This window comes from Hemitrygon akajei, unplaced genomic scaffold (assembly GCF_048418815.1).
Source record: "Hemitrygon akajei unplaced genomic scaffold, sHemAka1.3 Scf000093, whole genome shotgun sequence".
In the NCBI taxonomy this organism is placed as follows: domain Eukaryota; kingdom Metazoa; phylum Chordata; class Chondrichthyes; order Myliobatiformes; family Dasyatidae; genus Hemitrygon; species Hemitrygon akajei.
In genome coordinates, this window is record NW_027331979.1 from 590928 (window position 1) to 608994 (window position 18067).

General features: G+C 42.6%; 1 protein-coding gene across 1 annotated transcript in view; it reads left to right on the forward strand.

Annotated features, from left to right (window-relative positions):
* The window catches only part of LOC140722926 (uncharacterized), a 36638-nt gene that overhangs the window by 13976 nt on the left and 4595 nt on the right, over positions 1 to 18067 (forward strand). Inside the window, exons 8-9 of the mRNA XM_073037557.1 lie at positions 4064 to 4252; positions 10886 to 11021. Coding sequence (XP_072893658.1) covers positions 4064 to 4252; positions 10886 to 11021 — 325 coding nt within the window. The remainder of the gene's footprint in view (positions 1 to 4063; positions 4253 to 10885; positions 11022 to 18067) is intronic.

Genomic DNA, 18067 nt, shown 5'->3' on the forward strand with positions numbered 1-18067 from the left:
AGTGGAGTACCACTTTCCTGTTCATTTCTGGCAGTGGTGCTGTGGGTCTGACTGCTGACCACACTGAGGCTACGCTCTGCAACAACTGGGTTCCTGATTCTGCTGTGGATTCACTTTTGTAAACTTCAATTCAGAATGCCATCGGCTTACTTTTATTGTTTGCCACATTGGATGGTTGACGAGTTTTTTTTAATAGGTTCTCTTGTGTTTTTTTTTCTACTGTTTGGGATGGCCTGTAAGGAGTCACACCTCAGAGTTGTATATAGTATCCATATTCTGCTATTAAATGCACTTTGAGCTTTGACACCACTCCGGATCAGACCCAGGAAAGGTTCTGTGACTCCTTTGCTTGCCGTGCAGGAGCAGTTCCCAAGCAGCCCAACCTGTCTCAGGGCACCAGGAGCTCATGAGCTAATGGAGTTACTTAAAGTGCTGTTGTTTCTATTTCAAATCGTGTAAATTCAGCTTTTCATTGCTGATTATCTGTTTTTAATTTGTGTTTTCTAAAACTTTTGTGTTCCAATTTGATTTTAAGTTACATTTATATTTAAATTGTTTATTATTTAGAGATTAAATGTAAAATGTTTTCCCAAGTACAGAAATGTATATATTTATAACATGTGCAATAAGTATGGTCAAGGTGTCGGGGTCCGGTCCGTGAAGTCCTCATTCCGGTTCATGGTCTGGTCCTTAGATCCTTGTTCCGGGTTTTCTTGTTTTCTCATTTGTTCTGATGGGTGCCTTAATTGAGCCACCTGATTCTCGTTGTGGGCTGGCACATAAATACCCCTCAAAACAAGAATTCCCTGCTGGACTGCTCCCTTCCTTCTGAAGCCTTGCCTGCAACCTATACCTGTCTATGTTCCTTGCCCAGCCTGGTGCTGGAGATTCCTCGTCCTGTGGTTCATCCGCATCTGAATCCTTGGCAAGTATCCGTGGCAGTCATCCTGGCCCTGCGCTCCGAGGAAGAGTCCCGGCCCTGTACCCAAGAGCCTAGCTAAGCTGAGTCAGAGCCAAGCCAAAACGAGTCCAAGAGGCACGTCTGGTGCTGGAGATTCATCGTCCTGTTCTGGAGATTCCTCGCCCAGCCCTGGAGTACCTCGCGCAGCCCGGTGCTGGAGTTCCCTTGCCCTGTGCTGGAGTACCCTCATCGTGTCCAGGCATCTCTCTTTTTGTCCAAGCAACGACCAAGACCTTGTCCTGTCCAAGCCATGGCTTTGTGTGCTCATCCTGTCCTGTAGCCAAGTCTTGTCATAGCCTCGACCTGGGTTCCGGTTCCAAGTCAAGACCCAGCTTCCTAGTTCCAACCAAAACCTAGATTCTGGGTCCTTATCCAGGCACTGCTCCGGAGTACCGTATTTCCTGTCTGAATTTGATCTCCAAGTCCTCATCTTGTTCCTGTGCTTCGCCAAGCCTGATGCTGGAGATTCTTCGTTCTATGCTGGGGTGCCTCGTCCTGTCCTGCAACCACATCCTGTCCTTGCCAAGATTCTAGTCCTGTGTCTTCACCTGGATCTGGGTTCCGAGTCCGAGTCCCTGTCCTGTCTCTGGCTCGGAGTCCTAGACTGGGCAGCTAGTTCCAAGTTCCCTGTCCTGGTCCCGCTTTCCTATTCTTAGTCCTAGCCCTAGCCCTGAATCCTAGTCTTGTCCAGGGCCTGTGTGTCTATGTCCAGTGTCGTTTTGTCCCCACTTCCCTTGCTTTCATGACACACCTCATCCAGTTCCTAGTACTTCAGTGTCCGTGTCTTGCATTTGGGTCCGCTCCAGCAACGTCCACCTTATGACACAGGGTGTGTTGTAAGTAAAAATAAGTTTAATCAACAATTAATTCCTTTCCTGTATGATAAGTGGGCATCCCTCACATTTCAACTCTGCACTGGAAAAACATTGAGAGGTTGTAAACAAGGTCAAGTCCCTCAATATTTAGTAGCAGCAGAACCTTTACAGTTGTGCTTCAGCACAATATGATTTCAAGCCCAGTGAATGTCTCTTAACATCAGTGAATCTCAATAGCCTTTGACTTTCTTGTCTGCTCAGCCTGGGTAATGGCTTTGCCGCCAATTAACTCCTTAATCACATTTCATTTACTTATGCACACCACCGTTCTGAAGTTTGAACACAAAAGTGCCATTTCTGTACAGCAATTGGCCAGTGGTTACAGATAATGACCAATTGGTAATCTTGTGTTTGTTCAAACCCCATTTGCATGATGAATCTCTAATCACACAACAATAACACCAATATTAATCTTCAAGGTAATCTATGCATAAAAGGTCAATAATACTCAGAATTCGTATACAGTAACTGTTACCCTAGAATCCTTCATTTGCATCTTGTAATGCCAATTGACTCCAGTCTGCGGCTGTGCAGAGGGAAGCTATGTTCTTCAAAGACTCATCTTGCCCTATCCCACTTTATCCTCTGTTGGCTCTACACTTAACTTCCTTAATTGCTCCACCTTTCACCATTCACCCATTCCTGTTTCCCCTCTCTCATCTCATCTCCTTACTTGCGCATTACCTCCTAGCACTCCTCCCCTTTCCCTTTCTTCAATTGGCTTCTGTCCTCCCCTGTCAAATTCCCCTTTCTCCAGCCCTTTATTTGTTTAAGCAATCAACTTCCCAGCTCTTTACTTCAACCCTCCCCTTCTTCCAGTTTTACTGATCAACTACCACCTTGTACATCTTCCTCCCCATCCCACACCTCACTGTTCCATCTTCTCATCTTTCTTTTCCCTGTCCTAATGAAAATTCTTGGCCCAAATCACTGACTCTTTTCTCTTTTCCATAGATGCTGCCTGGGCTGCTGAGTTTCTCCAGCAATTGTGTGCATGGTGCATCAACTACTTTTGCCTGAACACTACCTAAACCCTTGTTTTGCTGCATCTTCTAATGCTTCAGAGACTGCCAGGGTAAACCTGGAGAATTACAAGCTCATAGCAGCTGTAGCTAACTTTAGAGGGTTAACTGATCATTTTTATTTTGATATTGTGGTTAACAGCAATAAGTGTTGTATGTGTGAATGTCTCTCTCTGAAACAATGTTTTGTTTGAAATGTGATCATTTGCCCTGGTGGTGCAGCTTCACCAGCTGTCCAATATGCATCAGGGGTGAGGCGGGAGTTTCTTGTCCAAGCTCTGGGCCCACAGACTCTCACCAGCAGGAGCTGGTCTCGGAGCAGGATCTGCAGCAGCGAGTTTGGATTGCAGGGTGGGGTGGGGTTGAAATCAGCAGCTTGCCATTGACTGAGGCCAGAGCAGATCATGGGTGAATCTGAACACTGCATTAGAATGGTGCAAATTCACATTTCTTGTGGGGCTGGGTACAGTTAATTCTGTTTTCAATTTGGTAAGATGGCAGCACACACAGATGCAGAGCCAATAAAAGCTGTATTTTTTTAAACCTCTTCTTTAAATCATAAATTGGACATTAAGAATTGCTTCAAGCACTACAGGTCTACTCCATCGGCATGTTGCTCCTTGGTGGAGGAGCTGGACCTGTTAGGGTCCGTTTTGCCATTAGAGTTGGTGTGCGAAGGTGGTGTGCAGTCCAACAGCATGTGTTATGGTTTTAGTTGTTTCTCCTATAATCGCAAGGTCCTGTTGGACATTGGTAATATGAAATGCTGAATGTCAGGTTCACTGGTTTAGTGTTGGGATCATCTGTAGATAGGACCGGGCATCACGCTGTGGTGTCACCTCTTTGCAGCCGTCCATGAGAGAGGCATCGGAGTTAGTGCCGAAGATGCTGTGACGTGCTGACCACGCTGATATTGGTGCTGCCCTCTAGTGTCTACTAGTGGAAGATGAGCTGGACTGGGTTCGACTACTTATTGCTGCGGGCTTGCTCTTGCCAGCACATTCATGGGCTCGGGGAATTGGGATATACTATATTATTGAGTGATTGTATGTTTAACTGCTATCTGATAGATGTTATATGTGTCTTGTGCTGTGTATTACTGTTGGCACAGTGTTTTTCACTTTGGCCCTGGAGCAGCATTGTTCTGTTTGGCTGTATTCATGGATGGTTGAATGACAATTAAACTTGTATTAACCTTATTGCAGGTTCCCATCCCACTGTGACAGAGGGGGAGGTGATGAGAAATGTTTGCTTCACCAAGAATGGAAACGACAAAACTGAATCTGTTATGAATGGAAACAACACTTGCCTGGATATTAAGATCAAAAACTGTATTGGTTACTTTGTGTATCTGCTGAAGCCGACATCTGCTGGTCACTCTGTGTACTGTGCAGGTATGTCACTGCTTTCAATCACACAGAGGTGTAAGGGATGAGGGGAAATTCTGTGATATCCTGAGTCATCAGTACCCGTAATGGACTCTGCCCCATATGTCCCTCTGAAGCTATCTGCCCAGCAAGTACAGTCTGTTGCAGCAGGTTGTCTACACGTGTGGCTAGACCTTACAATTACATTGTCATGAATGCTTCCTTGTACATGGATACTGCACATTCAGTTTTACCACTGCATCTTTTCTTTGGTGGAGTGACTCGTAGTTACAATGTGAACACTGAACAATTGTTTTCTGTACATGTCACGTCAGAATCAGAATCTAATTTATTATCACCAGTATGTGCCGTGAAATTTGTCAACTTAGCAGCAGCAGTGAAGATATTATATAGAATGAAAAATAAATGAATCAATAAATTCCAGTAGTATATATATGCATGTTAAATGATTAAAGAGTGCAAAAACAGGTGTTCATGGATTCAAAGTCCGTTTAGAAATCGTATGGCAGAAGGCAAGAAGCTGTTGCTGAACGGATAACTGTGTCCTTTCAGGGAATGACAGGCCATTCCCCCCATTATGTTAATGCTAGTCTTCAGTGTTCTACCTTATCCCCCCTTGCTTATTTAATTGTAACCCTTCAACTTTTTTTTGTAGTTTCCCAAGAGTTCCCCTGTGCTTGTTTCCCATCAGTATAGAATATGGATATTTACAATATCCATTTCACCTACTTGCAGTTCATTGGCATGAGAGAAGTAACTAGAGCACAAAGGATTCCCAAATCATCAGGGAAGACTCCACACTGACTTTCTCTGCACTGGAGAAACATTGGGAGGTTGTAAACAAGGTCAAATCCCTCAATACTCAGTAGTAGCAGAACCTTTATGGCTGAGCTTCACCACAATATGATTTCAAGACCAGTGAATGTCTCTGAATATCAGTGAATCTCAATAGTCTTTGACTTCCTCATCTGCTTAGCCTGGGCCGTGGTTTTGTCATCGCCAATTAACTCTTCAATCACATTGCTTTTACTTAGGCACAATGAAACAGCCTGGCCCCTGGCACAACACACTGTTCTGAAGTTTGAATACAAAAATGCCATTTCTATACAGAAATTGTCCAGTAGTTACAGATCTTGACCAATTGATAACATTGTGTTTGTTGAAACTCCGTATTTGCATGAGGAATCTCTGATCACACAACAATAATACTGATATTAATAATCAACATAAACTATCCATAAAAGGCAAATAATACTCAGAATTAGTAAAGTACAGTAATTGTTACCATAGAATTCTTCATTAGCAATCTTGTAATGGCAAATGGCTCCAGGCCCCTGCTGTGCAAAGGGAAGCTATGATTTTCAAGGACTTCCCTTCAATGCCTGGCTTGCTGAGATTGTTATCACTCATCCACTTTATCTTCCATTGGATCCAGATTTTAACTTCCATAATTGCTTTCCTTTCACCATTTGCCCATTCCTATTTCTGTCTCTCATCTCACTGCCTTACCTGCCTATTACCTTCTGGTGCTCCTCCCCCTTCCCTTTCTTCCAAGGGCTCCTGTCCTCTTGGAGCTGCAAGACTGCATGATTAAATGCATTCAAGATCCTCTGTCCCTCTACAATTTTTTGCTGTGCTTCGGTTATCCCATGTCGCCTCACTTTGTATGGGTATCTCTGCGCTGATATTTTTGGATTTCTCCAGAAATATTTCTGTTTGCTGCTTGTGTTCCAATCGAAACTTTCCAGTGTTTTCCTGCAGACCTTTATTCTTCAAAGCAAAGAATGTTGTTGGTATCAGAAAATTTGTTAGCTGCATTTTTCATAATAACAGCATAAAGTAAAGGAGCAGCGAGTTCCTGATACTTGCAGAACACCAGCTGAAGCATCCTTTCACTCACTTACATTTTTATTGTGACATTTTCCCTTGGATACCATGGGCAGCAATCGGTCAGAATCTGTGCTTTTTGATCAATTAGTCAGAATCTGTGTATCAAGTATCACCATCAATCCACCCGAATTGCTTTCTCAAAAGAACAATGAGTTACCATTGTTGAGGATGACATCCCGTTGCAGGTTTGTATTGACTGCAGTTGATAAACTTACATCCCAATAGACCCCAACTTTAGCACTTCCAACTATTTCAAATGGTTTTCTAAAGCCAATGAATCATTGTGTCATTGCAATTACCATGCCACATCTGTACCCTGGTATCATGTCAATATCATACCCTATGTCCGTACCATATTTTATTATATCTTGAGCACTGGAAAATACAGCTTGCCCTATTTCCTCTCTTGCTTCATTTAAAGGACAGGATGGACTTTGTGCCGGTCTAGCAGGTTTTCAACATGAAGATCCTGAAGTGTCCTCACCTTCATTACAGCATAACTGCTCGTGACACCAGTGAAATGGGGAAAATGAGTCTGAAGGCACACACTCAACAGTTCAGTAATAGTTTCTTCCCCTCTGCCATCAGAATTCTGAATGCACTTTGAACTCATGAACACAACCTTACTACTTTATTTCTCTTTTTGTGTACTAATTTAACTTCTTAATAAGAATGATCAATTAAACTAAATAAATATTTATGTATTGCCACATACTGCTGCCACAGAGCAACAGACATTTACTATCAAAGAATGTATAAATTATACAACCTTGAGATTGGTTTGCTCACAAGTAGACATAGAGCAAGACCCAATTTAAAAAAAACACAAATTAAAACAAAATAAAAACAAACACCTAATGCACAAGGGAAAGAAAATAAAACAAATCATACAAACAATTGAAGTGAACAACATTCTGAACCAAAACTGCTGACACACAACAAATATCATAACATTGTCTGCCAGTGACATTAAACCTGATTGTGATCATAACATTTCAGGCTGAAGATCCTCCATCAGCTTTACATTAGCATTTAGTGAAATGCTAATATCAGTCCCATCTTACACAGAGACCGATACAGAAGTGGTTGAGGTATTTACTTGTATCTTGTCCCCTCCACCAATGGTCATTAAAAGGATCCAAATTCAATACCAGTCCAACATCAAAAGGTGTATTTGATTTTAGCTGAATGCGCTTTCTTGCAAACTTTGCCATTCCAGTTTCAATTTTAATCTCAGTCCTGCTCGCATCGGGTCATCAGCTGTCAGTACATGTCCTTAGCACCTCTTTATTGTTTCATCGATTGGTGCTTGATAAACATACATAGGCATTGGGCTTTGCACCTGTTCTCATTTGGATGTTTCTCTCTTTGCAATTCATTATCTAATCTTTCAATAACTTTAACTGCTCTCAATTTCCTTTGTCACTAGATCTAGTCTAGTTTTAACCCTTTTTGAAATACAATTGTGCTCTCTCCAATTTAATCCATCCCCTGCACAACATATCACTTGCAATATCTCTGTTTGACGCAGTTCATTTGTAGGTTCAGAACCACCTCCTCTCCTGCTCGGATTGCCACATGCTGATTAAAGACTGTGCTCTCAATCACATTCCAAAACTTGGCTCTTTTTCTATACTTCCTTCTGCTCCTGCACAAGAGACAGGGTGATTTAAATCCACAATGTCTGTACATGTGTGTAAAGTAACATGCACACACGTACACCACACACAGAGGAACACAACGGGTCAGGCAGAATCTCTGAAAATAAATAAAGAGTCGACATTTTGAGCCAAGACCCTCTTCAGGACTGGAAAGGAAGGGGGACGACCGCAAATAAAAAGGTGAGGTTGGGAAGGGGGGAGGATGATAGGTGAAGCCAGGTATCAGTGAAAGATAAAGGGCTGGAGAGAAAGACGTGAGGTGAGAAGATGTGTTTCATTATGCTTTCCGCTGATTATTGAGGTCAAAGCTACAGATCATAGATATTTTGTCTCAGTCCAACATACTTTTGAATCTACACATTTCCTATAGAGCAGAAGAAGCTCATTCAGTCCATGCTGACCGCTGTGTACGATTCCATTTCATGTAGAGCATGGAAGCAGGCCATTCAGTTTATCAGATCCATGGTGAACATTGTGTATCATTCCATTTCCCATAGAGCAAGGAAACAGGCCATTCAGCCCATCATATCCATGCTGCCCACAGTTTGCTATTCCATTTCTCAACATTTGATTCAAAACCGACAATGTCTTGGCAATTTCAAAGTTCAAAATATATTTATGATTAAAAATATGTGGGCCATCTTCTCACATGTAGCCACAAAGCAAAGAAACACAAGTGGTGGCCTAATCCTGAATGAGTATCTGTTCACCAATAACTCGGGCAGTGTGTTTCAGAATGCAGACACTCACTGGGTGATAAGAATTTTTTTTTGGTATACCCTCTAAAACTCATATTCCTTAGCTGAAATCTATAGTCTCCCATCTTAGATACTTGAGCCTTGGAAACTGGCTTCTTCAAACTTATTCTGTTTATGTAACTCATTACCTTCTCTCTTCATTAGATCTTCCAATAGCAACTTCTGACCATGGAGACCCAAACTGGCTTCTCAAACCCAAACTGTCACATCCCGTACCAGGCAATTGCTGAGTAAATCTGTTCTGCCGTGTTATCTGGGATATCATTGGGAAGGGAGTGTAATTCCAGAACATAGAACATTACAGTACAGTACTGGCTCTTCAGTGCATGACATTGTGCTGGCCTTTAACCCAATCCTCCCCTCCAACATGACTCTCCTTTTTTATCTATCATCCAAATGAGTTTCTAAATTTCTTAAATATCCTCAATATATCTGTCTCTACTACCACCCCTGCTAGGGTGTACCATGTACCCACCACACCCTGAGTTGAATGGAGATGCATATACTTGAATGACTTGGATGTAGACATGTGAGGTGTGATAGTAAATTTGCTGGTGACATGAAGATTGGTGAGTGCTTTGCGGTGCTGGAGTTTCTCAGACTACATAGAGATCCATGTGTTGGTACAGTAAAGATGTCTGAAGATGCAGCATGGACTATCAAATGGAATTTCATACAGTTTAGATTAATCTATTAATCACATTTACATCTACACATGCATTTTGGGATATTGATAAGACTAATGCACACCGTGAATGCTCGAGTACGAGGGTGGATTGAAGGACAACGTCAGGGCATTCTTTGGCAATGACGAGGCAGCTATTTGTGAATGTAGATGTAATACAGACCTTTTTTTCGGGGTACAGAATACAGATTTTTATAAAGCTTTTGTCAGACATCGGTGGTATTTTGTTCACCTGAGCATGGGATGAATACACGGATGATTCAATGGCTGATAGCCGGGCTGGAGTTTTTCAGTTATGATGAGCGTATGGAGAAGTTAGGCATGTTCTGGAGCAAAGGAGGTGAAAAGGAATATCATATTGGTGTATAAAATGAAAGGGTACTGAGAGGGTCGGCTGTGCGTAACCTTTCCCATATCAATGATATGGAATTAATGGCTGTTGCAAAGTTTACAGAAAATACATTGATAGGTGGAGGGCAGGTAGTTCTGAGGAAGTACAGAGGTGAGAGAAGGACAGATGGTTAGGAGAATGGCCAACGAAGTGGCAGATTGAATACAGTGTTGGGAAGGGTATGGTTATGTACTTTGTTAGAAGAAATGAAAGTTTCTCTCCATTTTTTACATGGAGTGAAAATTCAAAATTCTGAGGTGCAAAGGGACTTTGGAGCTTTTGTACAGGATTCCCAAAAGGTTAATTTCCAGAATGAGTCAGTGGTGCGGAAGGTAAATACAATGTTACCATTCATTTCAAGAGGACTAGAATACAAAAGCAAGGAGATAATGTTGAGGCTTTATGAAGCACTAGTTAGGCATCACTTGGAGTATTGTAATCGGGTCTTTGCACCTTATTTTAGAAAGGTTGTGCTGATACTGGAGAGGGTTCAAAGGAGGTTAATGGAAACATTTCCAGGGTTGAACAGCGTGGCATAGTGTCACCCTTCAGAATAGAGGGTCACACTTTTAGAACAGAGATAAGGTGAATATCTCCTGCCAATGATTGGTAAATCTGTGGAATTTGTTGCTGGAGGACATCTTTACATATATTTAAGGCAGGGGTTGATTGATTCCTGATTGGCCAGGGCATGAAGGGATATGGGGAGAAGGCAGGAGAGGGAAAATGGATCAGCCACCTTGTAATTGTGGAGCTGTGTCAATGGGCCACATGGCCTAATTCTGTTCCTCTAGCTTATGGTCTTACATCAGAGGTAGATAAAACTAGGGAACGTGTAGCAGTTGTTTAGAGGGTGTGTGAAGGAGATCTTAACCCATGGAGCTGCAAATGCTTGGAATGCACTGACTCAGAGAGTGGTTGTTAACAGAATTTATGTGTTTAGCTGAGTAAGAATCATTTAGGCAAACAAATGCTATGGATCAGGTTGGGACTGATAGGAATGGGGGGTGGCTACTGTCAGCATGGATTTTTTTTATTCAGCATGATTCAGTGATACTGCCGTCAATTCAATAAAGAGAGCTGAATGTTGAAACTGCACTGGCAGTGTTTATGTGAGAAGGTGACCATTATTTTAGAGAGTGCAACTGAGGTTGGTGAGGCGAGTTACAAGAGGCATTAATATCAACACTTAATTAATATTGCTAATTAAGATTATTGTTTATACCATTGACACTGAGCGTACTCCTGCTACAGATTCCACACTCGGTGATCCGTGTGTAAACCACACCATCCTGGATCAACCCTGGAGGAGCACGGATTGTTCATTGGAAGAATGCAGAAATTACATGAATGATGAAACCCGGACAGAAGGATGGTACCGATTTAAGAGGTAATGGCAGGAGACAAAAATAAGTAATCAACAATGAAACAGAAAATATGCTGGGAACAAGGAGAATGTGAAGGAAAATTTATTTATTTTGTTCGAGAATTCTGGCAGTACCCATAAACATCTTTGTGGGTGGGAGAGGGACTGGATAAGCTTGTTTGGGATCATCATGCAGAAAGGAATGGATACATAGGGTTTGGAGTTATGAGTCAAAAATGGGACAAGTTATGGATACACAGAGATGGGGCCATCAGTCAAACAGGGATGGGATCATCAGCAACAGGCATGGAACTGGAAGTGGGTGCAAGAAGTCTGAGATGTAGCAGAGACTAAACATAAGAAGTGGGAAGCTCACAGCCCCTTTTCCCAGGTGATGGGCATTGATTCAATGGAGAAAAGCTCAAGGCATAAAAGAGACACCACAAGGGAAATACTGGAGAAACTCAAAACGTTGAGCAACGTCTATGGTGAGGAATAAATAGTCATTATTTTAATCCAAGACCCTTCACCAAGACTGCAAACAAAGGATGTAGAATCCAGTTTAAGAAGATGTGGAGGAGGTTTTCAATTGGAGAACAAGCTGGAAGGTGAGAGATGAGACCAGGAGACATGGAAGTTGGGGACGATGTGAGAAGCTGGGATTGAAGTCAGCACACCATCGCAGCCTTCAAAGCTAAACGCAGTGGAGTTTCCCACATTGCTGCCCCTCTCCCGAATGAGCAAAATATTCCTTGCGCTCGATTTGATGTTGCCAATTCTGAGCCCCTGAAGAGAACTGCTGATGTGACCTGTGGCTTGGTTATCTAAGGCCAAAGGGCGCAAGCATTTCCCACAAGTGGACAGTCGCAAAGCTGAAGGACTGGACGGCTTCCCAGGACGAGTACTCAGGATGTGTACGGCACAACTAACAGGTGTGTTTACAAACATTTTTAGTCTCTCTCCCAGTGTGGAGTGTCCTTCTTCTTCAAAACATCCACCATTGTACCGGTACCTAAAAAGACCACGGTAACATGTCTGAACGTCCTGTTGAATTCACCTCAAGAGAAAGCATGTTTTTTAGCAGCTGGTCAAGGACTACATCTGCAGCATGCCACCACCCACACTGGACCCCCTACAATTCACCTACCCACACTGGACCCCCTACAATTCACCTACCCACACAAAAGATGATGCAATAGCCACAGCTCTACACACAGTTATTACACACCTGGAGAAGAGGGATGTTTATCTGAGGATGCTGTTCTTGTACCACAGTTCAGCATTCAACACCTTAGTTCCTTCCAGGCTCAACAAGAAGCCCAGAGACATCGGCCTTCATTCTGCCTTGTGCAGATGGATCCTGATTTTCTGTCCGATCGCCGGCAGGCAGTAAGAGTGAACTTACTCACCTCTGCCCCTCAACACTGGTGCCCCTCAGGGCTGTGTCCTGAACCACCTCCTTTCCTCTCTGCATAGCCATGGCTGTGTCACCAATCACAGTTCCCATCTGCTAAATACATTTGCTGACAACTCTACATTGATTGGCCTGCTCTCAAATAATAATGAGGCAGCCTTCAGAGAAGTCATAATCCTGATAAGTGGTGTCAAGAAAACATCCTCTCCCTCAAGTCACAAAAGCAAAGGAGTTGTGGCCTACAGCTGGAATGGACAACTCTACTGACTTCAATGGATCTGGGGTTGAGAGAGTGAACAGCTTTAAGTTCCTCATCATAAATATCACCAAGGATCTCACATGGTCTGTACAAACGGTTGAGTGGTGAAAAAAGCACTTTCACCTCAGATGGCTGAAGAAGTTTGGTATGGGCCACTAAATCCTAAGAACTTTCTATAGGGTCACAGTTGAGAGTATCATGAAAGGCTGCATTACTAACTGGCATGGGAACCGTACTTCCCTCAGTTGCAGGACACTGCAGAGAGTGTTGCGGCAACCCAGCGTATCTGTAGATATTAACTTTCCACTATTCAGGACATTTATAAAGATGTTTGTAAAAAGGGGCCCAAAGGATCATTGGGGAATCGAGTCACACCAAACACAAACTGTTCCAGCTGCTATCATCTGGGAAACGATACCACAAAATTAAAGCCATGCTCAACAGGCTCTGGGGCAGATTCTTCCACCAGGCAATCAGACTGATTAATTCATGCTGACACAACTGTATTTCTATGTTATGTTGACTGTCTTGTTGTACATACTATTCATCATAAATTGCACATTGCACATTTAGACCGAGATGTAGCGTGAAGATTTTTACTCCACCTGTATATGAAGGATGGAAGGTAATAAATCAATTAAATTTGTGGTTAGAAGAGCTGGAGGAGGAAGGAATGTGATAGGAGTGGACAGTGCAGTAAAGGGACGAAGTAGGGAAGCAGAGGGAGGTGATGGCATTGACATGCGGCAAGGGAGGAGAGAAGGGGTTGAGTTGGCTACATTCTCTGTTTCCTTCCAGTTTGGAGGAATGCTGTCTGCTGAAATGGTCATGAATTTATTGCCAATAGATGTTGCATTTATTATCTGCTTTTGCACTTTATTTACAGTTTACAGTCCTGATGTTTACAGTTTAGAGATCCCGTTTATAGTTATTGTTCTAAAGATTTGCTAAATATGCCTGCATATTTGTATGTGGTTACAGTATTTACTCTGATAATAAATTTTACCTTGAACCTTGCCCAACTTACTAAGTTTCTGCAGCATTTTATGAGTGTTGATCAGGATTTCCTGCATCAGCAGAGTATTTTATGTCAAATTTCTCACTTCCTGAGATTAGCGAGAATGTCAAACCAATGGAATGGCCTGCAGTTTCTGCTCACTCTCTCAGTGGATGCTCAGTTGAGAATGAAGATGCTTTTTTTTTCAGTTCTGGTGGTTGGAGGATTCCTGAGACTGTCATTTCACCAAACAAGTGCTCCGGGACAAGTCCAGGCTGGTTAGACGGTAAGGTCATAGTGTGCAACAGGAGGGCTTCGTTACTTTTTAGGTAGGGCAGACTAGACACAGAAACAGATCTCAACATCCCCGAGACTTGCTCCCCACAGTCACTTAAGCCATGTTGCAATTCTGGTCCCACTTGGAATCTGGCAGTGGTGCATCAGCTTCCTGGTGATCACTTGTACATGTGGCTGGTCTCTGGTTCTGTCGATAAAGCCCTTTCCAGATAAGACCCGGTACAATTTCAGTTGTGGAGCAGCACACAGGGAGTTAAATGTAATCCACAGCAGCCCCAAGTTCATGAGGTAATTAATAAATCAATGTGATTTCTCAATGAAACTGTAATGTCTATCAAGGTTCTCAGTCATCCAGGTCATTGAATTTCAAGCAATTGCAAATCAAGGCAACTGGACTTGTTGTGTTGTCTGGAAGATGTTTTGCCACTCATCTGAGAGGCTTCTTCAATTCTGATTCATGGTGGGCAGTTTTCCGGCTTATAGACTTTGATTTGTTTAAAGGGAGAGCAATCACATGAGGGTCGTTAAGAGTCGTAGATGTAATGAGGCAATCATTAGTCTTATCTGTGTAAGTAGATGTGTCCTGGCATAGACATGTTAGGACTGTATTGTAAATAGTGATAGGCGGTGTTGTACCCAACCTTCTCTGTTCAGGGATGGGTTTTCCAGTTTGACGAAGATGGCTTCTTTAACCCATCTTTCAAATCATCCATCTTCCTGTCCTTGTTATCAAAGGAGTGTCCTTGTCCTTTATGTGTAGACGTACAGCCGAGTCTTTATTTGAGTTGTTAGCCCTCGTATGTTGGGCCAGCCATTTATGAAGTGGTTGCTTTGTCTCACCGATTTACAGATCTGTGCAGTTCTCATTGCTTGATACAATATTGCTCTGTCTATGTTTGGGTGTAGGATCCTTGAGGTGGATGAGTTTCTGTCATGTTTGTAAGTCTGAAAAGCACAGGGATTTGTTTTTTTTTCTTATAGACAACACAGCAAGTACAGTTGCCTTAATTTACTACTGCTTGATAAAACTGCAATGTTTTCAGTTAAACACAGTCGTTAGTTTTAATTTTGAAATTATTTTAAAACTCATGTTTCTTTTCTATGTTTATGTTACGTTTATATTTGAACATATCCAAAAATTATAATCAACTTACCACCAGTGCAATTGTCATCAGTTTTGTATATTTCCCGAGCCTGCAGATGTCCCTGATTCTCTTTGGAGATATTCAACAGTGGGTCAGCTTGCTCGTGGCTTCATTTTTGTCAAAGCACCTCAGGGAAGGACTCGTGTTTCATGGGACAGGGACCCACAAGTTCTCCTCAACAGAAGCTGTCCTCTGAGACTAGGTGTGGCTGTGGGAAGGACAGCAGCTCACACTGTCTGAGCCTGGTCCAGAGAGCAGGTTATGAACAATGGATGTGCAGTAGGTCTGGTTGCTTGTTTCCCATTGTACTGTGGAGACAGATATATTATACAATGTTTACAACCCTCCATTTCAGGTAGCCATCCCAGCGTGGGAGAGGGGGAGGTCAACAGAACTGTCTGCTTCAGCTGGGAGAAAAACAACTGCTCAACAAAGCGGACAATCAAGATCAAAAACTGTGGTGCTTTCTTTGTGTACTGGCTGAAGCCGACACACTGCTGTAATAAAGTTTATTGTACAGGTACGTTACCATTCCCCATTAACACACTTTGGGGGGTGGGCGGAAGTTATTTGGAAATTTTGAGACATCCCAAATGATCAGAACACATAGTTTGTTGAATATTCCAGTCAATCGCAAGATTATCTCGATCATCTCAGTCATTTCCCCTGTACCCACAATCCAAGTCAATCTGCCATGTCAGAATCTCATCCTTCTGGTCTGACATGAAACATCCTCTCCCACACCGAGGCTGACATGAACCATCCACTGACTGTGTCACATGACTGCTGAGCAACAATCTCGAGTCAGCACCTCCTCCTCCCATGAGGACCAAGCAGACACTTCTATCTTCCTGAGGCCCAGACTGTCTACCCTCCCTTTCTTTCACTTCCCTTTTGGTAAAATTGTTTGCCTCCATACAGAGAGATGTCCCATTCTCCAACCCTCAGACTGAGTCACCATTTCTTCTTCCCCAACCAAACCCCAAGACGGAACATATCATGAACAAGAGAATATCTGCAGGTGCTGGAGATCCGAGCAATACACTCAAAATGCTGGAAGAACAGCAGTCCAGGCAGAGACTATGGAAAAAAAAACGTTTGAAATTCTGGGCCAAGACCATTCAGCAAGACATATCATTCCCCCTTTCACCATTCCCAAGTGGGATAAATGATGTTGGGATGTGAAAGGAAACCGGAGGGTCACATGCAGCTTCCTCACGGATATCATCAGAAGTCAGGATTGAAGCCTGGTTGCAAAGCATCTGAGCCAACAGCTCTACCACAGACCATGAGATACAAGAGCAGAGTTAGGCCATTCACACACCCAGTCTGCTTTGCTAGTTAATCATTGTTTACTCATTTTCTTTCTCAACCCTGTTCTCCTGCCTTCTCCTAGTAACCTTTGGCACACTGACTAATCAAGAATCTATCATTATCCACTTTAAATACACCCAATATCATCACCTCCGCAGCGATGTGTGACAACAGATTCTACAGGTTCACACCGTCAGAGTAAATAAATTTCTCCGCATCTCTGCTCTAAATGGACACTCTTTAGATGCTTGTCCTAGACTTGCCCAAAATAGGAAACGTTCTCTACACACCCACTTTACCTATACTTCCGATATTCTATAGGTTTTAGTCCACTAATTACTGGCAGCCAGCAAGAAAAAAACCTCCTTTATTCCCACTCTGCTTCCAGCCGGTCAGCCAATTTTCTACATATGCTAGTATCTTTCCTGTTGGGCACTGTTCTTGTTAAGTAGCCTCATGTGTGGCATCTTGTCAAAGGCATTTTGAACATTCAAATAAACATCCTTTGTCTGATCTACCTGTTATTTCCGAAATAATTGTCAGATAACATTCCCACTCAAGGAAACCATGCTGACTTCTGCATATTTTATTGTGCCCCCAAACACCTCAAACCCTCATCCTATATGGTGGACTTGAACATCTTCCCACCACTGAGATCAGGATAACTGGCCTCTATTTTTTTTCTCCCTTTCCCTCCCTTCTTAAGGAGTGGAGTGAATATTTGCAACTTTCTAGTCCTCCTGTACTATCCAGGATCCAGTGACTGTCATCCACCTGGTCCAGGTGACTTAACTGCCTCAGACCTTCTGTATTCCATTCTCTTCTCCTCAGTAGCAGCAACTGCACTCACTTCTGCCCCCTGACACTCATGTTTCTGGCAAGCTGGTAATGTCTTCCACCATGAAGTCTGACACAAAATGCTTATTAAGGTCAGCCATCATTCATTTGTCCCCCATTACTGCTTCCCTAGCATAATTATCCAGTGGTCCAAAATCCGCACTCAACTTACATACCTTAATTTTTTCTCTATCTTCATTTACATTATTGGTTAGATAACCTTCATATTTCATGTCTGTGAAGGTTCTCTATCATCTAGTTCACTGTATTAAATGAAGCAGTAGTAAATCAAACAACTGACAGTTTATAAGCTGGAAAACTACCCACCATGGATCAGAACTGAAGAAGCCTTTTGGCTGAGAGGTGACATGTCTTCTAAACATCACAGCAAGTCCAGTTGCCTTGATTTACAACTGCTTGATAATTCATCTTTCATGTTTCCTCTCCCTATAGCTTTTTTAGGTGCCCTCTCCTGTTTTTCTTCAAAGCCTCTGTTGGATTTTATTTTTTTAGTAAGTTAGGAAAAAGACACAAAACTTGTTGCTTCACAGTTTTATTAGGTGTTGAGAGAATAAAGGGAAGTTGAAAATGGACAGTTACTGGCTAGTAGCAGAAAAAGGGGCAAAAAAAAACTGATGGTGATATCAGGCTCACCAGTGTCTAATTTTCCTCTTTATTTTTTAAGCCTTTTTAAACAGTGTAACAACATAGGCTATTCTCCAGCACCTCACCTGTCGTGAAGGATGATTTAAAGATCTCAGATGGTTCCCTAGTGATTTCTGCATTTACCTCCCGTAGGGTCTAACT